At 36.7% G+C, this 11,475-nt stretch overlaps 2 protein-coding genes across 3 annotated transcripts; one reads left to right on the forward strand and one right to left on the reverse strand.

Annotated features, from left to right (window-relative positions):
• Positions 1-544: 544 nt before the first annotated feature.
• Positions 545-3,786, forward strand: LOC103449654 (lipid phosphate phosphatase delta-like). Of its 2 annotated transcripts, XM_008388984.4 has the most exons (8): positions 545-1,199; positions 1,319-1,414; positions 1,555-1,629; positions 1,722-1,852; positions 2,199-2,302; positions 2,389-2,517; positions 3,052-3,167; positions 3,260-3,786. In XM_008388984.4, exons 1-8 carry the CDS (start codon positions 1,038-1,040, stop codon positions 3,668-3,670), a joined length of 1,224 nt encoding a protein of 407 aa, XP_008387206.1. In that variant the 5' UTR covers positions 545-1,037; the 3' UTR covers positions 3,671-3,786. The 2 variants fall into 2 exon arrangements, with proteins under 2 accessions (XP_008387206.1, XP_070666311.1); XM_070810210.1 differs by lacking the exon at positions 1,555-1,629 and having other exon boundaries at positions 883-1,199.
• Positions 3,787-4,372: 586 nt separating this feature from the next.
• On the reverse strand, positions 4,373-10,861 carry LOC103449655 (serine/threonine-protein phosphatase PP2A-4 catalytic subunit). Its single transcript, XM_008388985.4, has 11 exons — positions 10,547-10,861; positions 9,196-9,252; positions 8,928-9,011; positions 8,147-8,218; positions 7,339-7,410; positions 7,021-7,061; positions 5,950-6,016; positions 5,356-5,547; positions 5,132-5,221; positions 4,930-5,037; positions 4,373-4,809 (listed from the first exon to the last, which is right to left on the reverse strand). The coding sequence occupies exons 1-11, from the start codon at positions 10,637-10,639 to the stop codon at positions 4,744-4,746; spliced, it is 942 nt and encodes a 313-aa protein (XP_008387207.1). The 5' UTR covers positions 10,640-10,861; the 3' UTR covers positions 4,373-4,743.
• Positions 10,862-11,475: the final 614 nt, after the last annotated feature.

Consider the following 11,475-nt stretch of genomic DNA (forward strand, 5'->3'; position numbering starts at 1 on the left):
TTTTTAATGGATAATACTTGCATCCTTTTGGGGGAAAGTACATATTTCACGAGTTGTGAATAACGTATTTTTATTGCAAATAGTCCTTAAGATTGACTTAAGTCATCAAAACGATCTCTCACTTTCAAAATCAATAAATGTGGCGTCAAATGATTGGCTGTGCAGACTTCAAGTATGCCATATCAACAAATTAAAAAAAAAAATAACAGATTTTATCGGCAATGACTACATTAATGTGTAATACATAATCTCAAGAACAACACTAATTGATTGTGTAAGTGAGGGACCATTTTGATAACTTAAGTCAATCTTACGGTCCATTTGTAATAAAAACCCTTTCTTTATTGATCTTGCAATATTTGGTTTTGGAAAGTGGTCTGTTCTTTACTGAGAGGCAGACATTTCTCCGGCAGTCAAAATCCAACGACAACTGTCCAACGAATAAACCAGGCAGACAAATAAGACTTTATATTATTAAACGTTATTTATTATTTATTGTTTTAATATTGAACATCGTAACCACACATTGACGTCAAACTAATCTTTTTTATGTTGCTTTGAATCAAATGGGCCGTGTTTTTCAACAAATTATATTATCCATACTAAGGGATGAGATAGTAGATTAAGCCTCATAATGGATCAGCAATAATGTGACTCAAATTCGCTTTTTACAAGAATTGAATCTAATACATCTAGATAAAGAGATATCGTATTAGATTATAATACTAAGTGACCATATAAAATATATTTTTGATGTTCTCTAATTAAACAATGCATCAAAACAGAGCCAGTAATCTCAGAAAATAAATTCGGGAGAGTTTTTAAATATCCATATATATTAAAAAATTATTTTGCCAAGAAGTCCAAGTCCTACTATTTGTTTTCCATTTTTGTTAATCTTTGATTTTCCATTTTTGTTATCTTTGATTTGAACAAAAAAGAAAGGTTCGGTTTTCTTTGTTTTCTGCGTCTCTCATAGTCTCCTCCTTGTTCTTCTCTCTGAGACAGAAACACAGAGAGAGAGGAGAGAGAAGGGAATGGAGAGCATAGCAGTGTGGCAAGGGGCAACACTCTGCGGGATTGTGTCATGGATGATAGTAGCTTCATATCTCGATGTGACTCGAAAGCTTCGATCTTTCCTGCAACCATGGGTGGCCCACCATGTCACCGCCGGCACTCCTCTCATCCTCCAGATCCAGGTTCCACACCGTCAAATCCAACCCGACCCAGATGATCATTTTTGCTCAAATCCATGAAATTTCAATTTTTATTTGACTTTTTTAATTTTTTGAATTTGGGTTTTGTTGGGTTTTTGCAGAACTACCAGCATAGATCCTTGGATTCTTTCTTCTCTGCCTTGTCCTGTGTTGTTTCTGTGCCATTTTACACTGCTTTTCTTCCTTTGCTTTTTTGGGTAAGCATTTTGTTCTCACTTTAATGGTGAATTTTAATTTCTGTGATTGTTTTTATGTCATTTTTTAGCTGTATGTTTGTTGTATTAACCGAAATTCTGGGAATTTCTTGTCATTGTTGCTTTTCGTTGACGGTTTTTAGACCGGTCATGGCAAATTGGCAAGGCAAATGACTCTGTTGATGGCTTTCTGTGATTATACGGGGAACTGCATAAAGGTAACCACTTCTTCCTTACTGTTTACTTTTTATAATTGGTTAAGTGATTTCGGGTTTCAAGTTACATATTTTTCGTCTTTGTGTGTTTATAGGATGTGGTATCAGCTCCTAGACCTTGTTGTCCACCTGTTAGAAGAATAACCGCTACGAAAGATGAGGAAGATAATGCTTTGGAATATGGATTGCCATCTTCTCACGCTCTAAACACAGTATGCTTATCCGGGTAACTACTTTTCTTCTTGTCCGTGCAGCTTGTTTTTCAAGCATAAACTTTGAGGCAGAGCTAATGATAAATTGTTTTATTTTTAGTTCAAGATTATAAACTGCATGCTGCTTGCTCATGAAGGTCTTGATTTTGAACATATATTCTGAATGAACCGGGATATATGGTTCACGCGTATTTCGCCAAATTCTTGATTTCTCAAGTTGAGGCAAAACTTGTGTTATTCAAGACTAACTAGCATTTTAGCCATGAATTATCAACACATGCATCAAAAAGTCAAGCGCATGCTGTATGAATTACTGTCGTGTCTGTACTAACCGTTTGCTCTTCGGTTAGGTGTTTCCAGATTCCTTTTGCATTACATCCTATCGTACAGTCAGAATGAAGATGCCCGTGTTAAAATTGCTGGATTCGCTCTTGTCTGCTTGCTTGTGGGTTTCATTGGTTTAGGTGAGTTTATCTTTTTCTATGAGTTGTCTGACAGCTTCTTTATATTTATTGTTTAATCTCGAACCTAACTTGTGTTTTATTGATAGGAAGAATTTATCTCGGCATGCACAGTCCTATTGATGTCATAAGTGGGCTTGCTATTGGATTGGTGATTCTTTGGCTCTGGCTCAGTGTTTACAAATACGTTGACAGTTTTGTGGTCTCGGAACAAAATGGTAAGCACACTACAAGTCATTTAACTCGTATATTGCGGTCAAAACAACCTAGAGCACAAACCTAAGCTTTTAAAGAACTTAATAATGCAAGAAGTTTGCAACAGTCAGGTGGGAGCCCAAAGGTGGTGAGCATACAGGATATATACAAATATGACCACTACACGCTCTCTTAGGATTGAAATAAGCATGGAACTTGGTCTGATGCATCCGAAATGGATAAAAGGTTTCTAGAAATGCTTTCAGTACCATGTTAAAGCAAGGATGGGACAGATTTTTCTATCTAATGCAGGATAACCACCCTCTAGAAACGGGGCCTCTTTTTGTGATGCACCAAAGTTGTACTATCAAACGTGTATTGTGAATCAGGTTCAGATTAAAGAAGAATGCAGAAACATGAACCTTTTTGGACATATTTTGCGATAAGTAGAACGGGGTGGTACCTCAACACTCTTGGAATGCAATGAGAAATCAGTTATGGAAATTACAACTTGACAAGTTAGTATATATTCTTAATGCAAATTGTTTGTATTGCAGTAACATCCTTTTGGGGCGGCCTAAGCTTGATACTGCTTTTTGCTTATCCAACTCCTGAGTTTCCGACTCCAAGTTTTGAGTACCACACAGCCTTCAATGGTGTTGCATTAGGAATTGTAAGTAATCAATGATCCCTTAACATCAAACATTGTTGCTAAATTTGCATAGTCATTTACTATTCATAACTAAAAACAACAATGTTATCCAGGTATCTGGGGTCCAGCAGACGTATCATCAGTTCCACCATGAAGCCGTTCCGCGTGTATTTACATCACAATTGACTGTCCCTGGGTTTACGGGAAGAGTGCTTGTGGGAATACCAACCATACTTATCGTGAAGTTCTGTAGCAAAGCTCTTGCTAAATGGATTCTTCCAGTGGTAGCCAACACCTTGGGCATCCCAATAAGATCAACCACTTACATCGCGTCACTAAAGGGATCAGGTGATGGCAAAAAATCAGATGGCTTGAAGCAATCAGGTTATGTCCAAAAACTGTTCTTTTTCTCCGGGCAAGAATCATTTGACGTTGATACTGGTATAAGATTCCTTCAATATGCAGGGCTGGCATGGTCCGTCGTTGATCTTGTTCCTTCCCTTTTCGCTCATCTACGATTGTAATGCTTCATTATTCATATTATTAGAATATGCACCTACAAATTTTGCTACCTGTCCAGTTTGTAAAAAGTATATGTTTGCAGTGACGTACCAAATCGATTTCGCTATTTCCAGGGAAACCCTTCTGCAGTTACATGAATTTATTTGTATTACTGTTAGGATAATTCCTCCACTCACTTTCGGGTATCTTGTTTTTGTAATTACGAGCGATAATTGGGAGGGGGAAATCAAACTTCGAGACTTTTGCAAGGGCACATGCTCTTAACTACTTGAGCTACAAGCTCCTTACGGTGTTGACAGCAATATTGGGCGAGGATAGGATCAAACCGCGGGTGACCAAACAAACTACGATCCCCTTGCGGAGTTGGCTATCCTCAGACGATAGCAATGTAATCGGTGTAGATGCATTCCTCGCAATGCCATATTGCCATGCAGTGACCCCAGCGCTCAAAGCTCTTAGTTCGACACATTTGATATCCTTCAAAGTTCAAAGCCTTGAATCTCCAAATGAACGCAAGAAACAGCTGTGAAAGAGTACACGTTACTTGAATTCAGAATTTGCATATACAAGCACTTGGCTTTTCTCAAGACGTGTATTGGAATAGCGAGAACTGGAGAACGTTCGGCCAAGATCCCGCGTTCTTGTTCAAGTGGGTGAGCACTAAAGAACCATCCATCGCATCGCAAAACATTTGAGTAATCGAATGAAAGAGCAAAAACATCCACTAATAATAAAGTCCCATGATCCCCATGGGGGGAGGGTGAGCAAAACGTACAAGGACGAAAAAGAAATACAAAACCAAAAAGAATATCCACATCTTCTGCTGGATATGATACAATAATTACGGAGCGTCAACAGCTAGGCAAACTATTCGATGGGAAATCCAGCAACGTTCTAATGTAAGACAAATCAGCAGGCACCTTACCTGTGTATTTTACATCGGTCTTGGAATCCTATAACCCGACAGGAAGACGTGGGCTGCAAACCCAATGGTCATCTTGTGCTAAAACAATGTGCTACCCCAAGTGTGGAAGAGTGGAAGAACCACAAAAGAAATGACACCAATGCAGTTGCTTCACAGAAAGTAATCGGGTGTTCTACGCGTAACATCTGGCTCTCCTCTCCTCGGAGCTGGCTCAAACTGCGAAAGCATAAAGCATATATTTGAAGCACTCACAAAGCTTATCAAACTATGCCTCAACACTTACTACTTATGAGCGTGCGTGTGTGAGAGAGAGAGAGACAGAGATAGAATGAGCACCTGAATGAAGGTATGGCCCCTGCAGTCATCGACTTCTAAAACAGAGGCCATGTTCCCACAGCGATAGCAGTAATTAGGTGCACTAAATATAGTAACCACCTTTTGTTCCTGTCAAAACAAAACAATGTTAGATCAATAGACCTTATCCGCTGCGTACCAAAGTAGACGATAAAAATCCCAATTTTACAGATAAGAAAATTACATGTGCCCAGTTGAATCCATCCATAACCAACTGATGAGCTCTTGCAATCAACTTTAAATTGTTTGTATGATTAAATTGTTCAGATATATCCTGCAAAAAAGAACAAGTATTTGACCAGTAAGGACCACATAGACACAATGCAAACATTGTATATAGTATATATTAAGACACAAGTCATTGTAATATTTTCAAAAATAAGAGTCCAACGACATATTTGAAGTTACCTGGCCAAAAGTATATCCTGCACCGCGAGGTGAAATACCCCAACCACATCGGTCATCTGGGTCAGACCATAACAGATCACACATCGGCCCTTCATGTGGAACCTCTTGAACACGGTCAAAATTCCTTATGTTATCAAGGTTTTCAATTGAAGGGGACAATCCACCATGCAGGCAAAATATTTCTGACTCAACCTAAAAAGGAGAGATCAGCACATACAAGTATAATAATAGGTAATCAACGGGAGTACTTCAGCCCCATCAATGATTAAAGTGAGTTGAAAGAAGCAGGAAACAAAGGAAATCAGCTCAAATTATCAAAAGAAACAATTTGAAAACATAAATCTCTTCTCACTTTTATCTTTTATCAAGAATGCTAATACTTGCAGTGTTTTGAATTTGAACTATTGTTATTCCTCTCTTCACACAGAAAAACATTGTGAAGAGTTGTTCACTGATCACGTTACAGCTAAAGTGAGGTAATGAGCAAGGTGAATTTAAGCTACAGAAAACCACAAAAGTAACCCATAGAAAATTATTTCCATCTGTATCCAAAATAGTATCACACGGGTCAACCTGGTGGAAACTTTTACTCACCAATGCTGTCAGTGGAAAGTAGTCAAAAAGGTCGGTGAAGATCTTCCAAACATTGGCATTTCCATACCTGTAATTAGATTATCAGACAATGCACTGTCATTGATTTGCCAGAGGAGCTAGAAGCAGATTGTTCTACATGCATAAGAGTGTAAGAAACCACCATAAAAAAGTACAATTTAATCTAAAAGGCCGAAGTACTAAAACTAAAACAACTCAAAAGGTACGTCTTTACATCACAATATTAGATAGAAATGCCAAACCAGTACCCAAATGACGAACAAACAAGAGGCCTTAAGAGAAAGAGAGTGATAACCTCATGCTCTATTGCATCAGAAGTTGAACCATGCCACATACACAAACAGACTACAGTAGGAATGATTCAGCATAGTCTAATAGAAGCTTCAAAAACTGCAGTATCCTGTAATTATAAGAACTCAAGACTTCACATCTTGTTGAGATGATGATAAGAAACAAACCAAATGTTTTAAGGAGAAGCTGTTCCTGACAGAGTGTTTCAAGCAATATTATGGCTAAATAGCATCTCAATAACATGTCTGATAAATTGTTAATAATCTTCGAGAAGATCTTGCATAATTTGTGAGCTTGCACAACAGTTGGTTTGTTTGTCATACATGAAGCTTATGCTAACCAGGAGAATAAAAGGCTTCGTAAACCTTGATTGGAGCGGTACTAATATGCCTTCTATTGTAACCATGAAATGGTATTAGTACGCCTGCAATTGACCTCAGTCCAAGTCTGATTCTACTTTCTCCAATCTCAGGCAGAAGAAGTATTCAGAATCACATGGAGTTTACATCCAAATCAAACACATCTTCATACTCAGTTTGTTTGAATCTAACTGTCCAATGGCAATAACGACTCCAATAGTTCCTAAGTTTCAATCCTTTTTTTACATTAGGATTAACTAATTTAATTCCCCTTCATCAATTGATACCAATCATTTGCCCATTATGGATGTGTTTATGCTTCCAACATGAAAACCAATACAGTCATATACATTCAAGGTAAGTAAAATTTTCAAAATACTTCTTTGGTGTGCAGGACACTCACTTTCGGAGACATTCATCATAAAATCCATAAACCTGGGTAATCTGCAGAAAAAAATGAAACAAGTAAGAAGTTATATACCACCATAATGCTTCCAGATCAATGTTCCACCAGAATTTAAAATTCATAAATGCAGGGTCCATTACAATTTTGCATGGAACCAGCAATCAACCAAAAAGAGAGAAATTTGAAGATTGAACAGAATGCCCTCTTTTTTCCAACACGCTCGATATTCTTTGTAACAAAAGAAACAAAACATAAGCTTTATGACATTTGCTGAAAGTGAAATCAAACAACATAAATTGGCAAAAGGTAAAATACCTGACGACTTTCATGGTTTCCCCTGAGAATAGTGATTCGCTGAGGATAACGCACTTTCAGGGCCACTAAGAGCTGGATAAATAAAAAAGCTGTTATCAGCAATAAATCTGAAAGCATGAAAACAATATAGAATTGCTTAAACAAATTTTAGAAGTATGCATTTTAAAGGGGGAAAGACCCAGTTTCATCCGAAGCCAGTCAAAGTACCAAACATTGCCATTTAAAACAATTTGGTTTTGGCCCCTAAAGGAACTGTCTTTCCAAATCGTGACCGGCAAACTTATATGATACATCACCCCAAATGCTAGCCTGAATTTCATAGATTGTCACTCAAAGTTTCAAGGAAAATGGATTGACTGACAAAATAACAGATAGTGACCTTTAATCAAATGTAAAGCATTCACATGAAAGTATATACACCCACATATAAGAATCATTTCCGTGGTATTTTTAATTTTATGCCAGGAATTTTAGCCAGTACACATAGAAAGTAGAATTTAAAACCCAAGAGTTAGAGAGGCAAACAACTTACCCTGGTTAACCCATGCACACACTAAATAAAATTATGCAAAACGAAAAATGTGCCAAGTTTTTCACAAACAAACATCAAAGTAATACGAACCAAAGTGTAAAAAAGGCCACATGTATATCTCTTTAGTACTGGTGCTTGTACTTGTCAGAGCATATGCTAGTATGCGAACTGAAAAACAACTCTACGACAGTACTTGACGGAGCTAAACTCTGGGGAAATCACACATGATGATTTTTCATGACCATAAGAAAATCCAAAAGATTGATAGTTACATACCGTCACGGTTTCAACAGAGTAATAGCCACGGTCCACGTAATCTCCCATAAACAAGTAATTGGTATCAGGACACTGTCAAAGAAATTGATAACAACCCTTAATAAGAATTTTGGCAATAAAATCAACAAAAATAGAAAAATAATCCTGGGAAGTGAGTATCCCACACCCTTTTTAGCCTCTTACACACTCATGTTTAATCCTGGTTGTTGATTCCGTTTGATTTATTCAATCAAATGGCCATAAATAAAGAGGGGCGTGAGAAGCTAAAAAGGGTGTGTGAAAATCACTTCCCTAAAATTTATCATTGTGAAATCAATTGACAAGGCATATGAGTTTTCTTCCCATTATTATTATTATATTTTTCTAAACAATACAATGCAAGATGAAAACAAACCAAACTACACCAAAAAGACATGACTCGATGAAATACTGTTAATAGAACATCAAAAGAAAAAAAGGGAGGAAAAAGAACTAGGTAAGCAGAACAAGTAACCGAAAAAATTTGGATACCACAAAATGACAGATTGGGTCCAGGGGAAAAAGTTATATTAATATAACAAGCAGCATCATTGACAAAGTCAGTATTTAAATGGTGTTGACAAAGTCAATAATATCCAACTGATGTTAATTAGATGCAGTTCCCATTACGCAATTTACTCTACAATACCTCAGCAGGACTTCAATCTTCATTTGCAGATCTCAATTAGTTTATTTAGATATTTTATTCCATCAACTGAAATAGAAGAGTTAAATACAAAAAGGTCATAGTCAGAGCTGATACCTTCCCTCCAATTCGAAAAAGCTCTGCAAGGTCGTGAAACTGTCCATGAATATCGCCACAAATTGTCACTGGGCTTTTCACAGGCTGTAAGTACATGCAAATAAATAATATAAGTATCTACCCATATAATTTGAAAGATCTACACCAGTGTTACCAGTTCAAATGAAGGACAAAAAAAAAAGCTTTTTCCCCATAAAAAATGCAAAAACAGTGAAATATGTAATGTAATCCAAATATAATAAGAGACTAAAGAAGGCAAAATCTTCACCTGAACATTGCTTTCTCCCATTAGAATTTCCTTTGCTTTCTCGCATAACATTCTCACCTACAATGAAGCAATGAAGAAATGATCATGTACAGATACTTTGTGTAATTTTAGGATAGTGCTCTTCACACACCCTTGTTAACTTTTGGCCATTGATATTCTTCAATTCATTTGATCCGACGGCTGAAAATTGAGAGGGGTGTGTGAGAAGTAAAAATGGGTGTGTGGATAGCACTTCCCTAATTTTATTACAAGAGAAAATGGAGAAGAGAGCAATTTGAGAACTTTATTTGCACACTCATTACAAAAACTTCAGAACGAAAAGAGTAGGAAGTGGATGTTGATGAGGAACAGTTCTGATACTAAAAGACAAGAGATAATTTAAAAAAAAAGGGAAGATAACTTAAAAGGTGTATAAATAAACCATTCTGGCATATAGCCAAGTTTAATACTGAGGTAAAAGTCCCAGATTATACTTTAGTCCATTTCACATAGTTTTGTATGTGTATAAGATAATTCATTTTGAAAATTACAACTTCCTTATCTATAGTCAATCGCTAGAATATTTATAGGAATCCCATCCATTTTTAAAACAAAAAAGAAGCTTGTTATAAGACAATTTGGTTCTTCACGTAATCAACTCAAAGGTTCCCTTGCCAAAATACATTCTTCGACTGAAATAGAGTTATGAGACTATAATCTAACTAATTTCATGTCATTCCGGAAATGGCCAATCTACCATTCTCCGCAAGATACAGATTAAAGCTTGTAGTAAATCTAAGATGCAAGTGTACCAATTGTGACAATTCCAGAGTTTCCCGTGCACAAAATCATCAAATTGTATTGCCTAACAATCTTTACCCCTCTTTCCATTAAAACTCAAAATACCGGGCATCTCGCTCCAAATCATGACAAAATGATTCAGAAACTTTTGTATCACTACTAATGGAGCTCATGAGTTGTCCCCAAAATTGGTAAACAAATGAAAGGCACAAAAAATTGAGACAAAGTAAGGCATTTGATTTAAAAACACAATAAACAGAACCTGAATTACATCACTACAAACACACATAAAAGAAAATGAAAAATTCCCCATTTGGTGGCTAAGAGAACCAAGAAAAGTAAAGAACTTTTTTTTCCCCTTAAGAAAATACACACCAAAATTTCACCTAGAAATTGCAATTACCACAAATCCAACAACAAACGAAGAAACCCCATGACCCCATTTTCCTTCCCAAATTTTCCAGGCAACCAGACTGACCCCAACACAACCCTAATCCCCAAATTTCTCAATCAAACACCACTCAATCATCCACCAAAAACCAACTCAAGAAAACGAAGAATGTAGCAAAACCTGTTGCTCTGAGAGTGGCTTGCATTGCATGAGTTGCTCGATCTGCTCGTTCAGATCGCTGCTCGTGTCCGTCGATACCGAATTCACGCCCATCTTCTCTCGGCTTCGAATTCAAAAATCGAATTGTGGATTTTACAGGTATTCGGATTAGGGATGACCCTAACCCCAGATTAAGATATTGGTTCCGGTCCTCACTCTGTGATCGTACTTAAAGCAGAGGTGGAGAGGACGGAGACAAAAATCGAACGAGAGAGCGCGTGAGGAGAGAGCGAGTGGGTTTGAAGGCTCTGATTAGACACCATGCACTGCCACGTATTTGTTGAATTACGTAATTGTACCCCTTCAATTTCCATTATTATACTTCATGCCATTCTCTTTTGTTCGTGTGGGCTTGCTCTTGGAATTGTGAGAGTCCCTGCCCAAACCCATGCTGATATCTGCACAGCTCATATGTTTAAATAAGGACCGATTCGACTTCGATTCATTTAATTTGACAGTTAAAAATTAAAAATATGTATGAGAAATAAAAAAATATGTTTGGATATCATATCCTTAAATTAAAATTTTTTTATTACAATTTAATTTTTTTTTATGCGCAGGAGTGCAAAGTTCGAGTGGACTAAACCCTAATAAAGGGAACTTTTCTTTCTAATTAACTTTATTTTATGTAAACTAATAATGATTGCTTTGCTTAACGAAAGTATATTAATATTGAGTGCATTTTTGTTCATCATCATTTAGTGTGTTGTATGCTCACCACTTTATTTATTACCGTTAGATGAGTTTTAATTTTGAGATTTGTGCCTATCTACTATACGAATATCGAAATTCAAACTCATCTAACAATGAGCATACACCACACTAAATGATGGTGAGCAAAAATACTCACATTAATATTAATGGGGACACAATTTTCAACCCAACTTGTC

This window comes from Malus domestica, chromosome 12 (assembly GCF_042453785.1).
Source record: "Malus domestica chromosome 12, GDT2T_hap1".
NCBI lineage: Eukaryota > Viridiplantae > Streptophyta > Magnoliopsida > Rosales > Rosaceae > Malus > Malus domestica.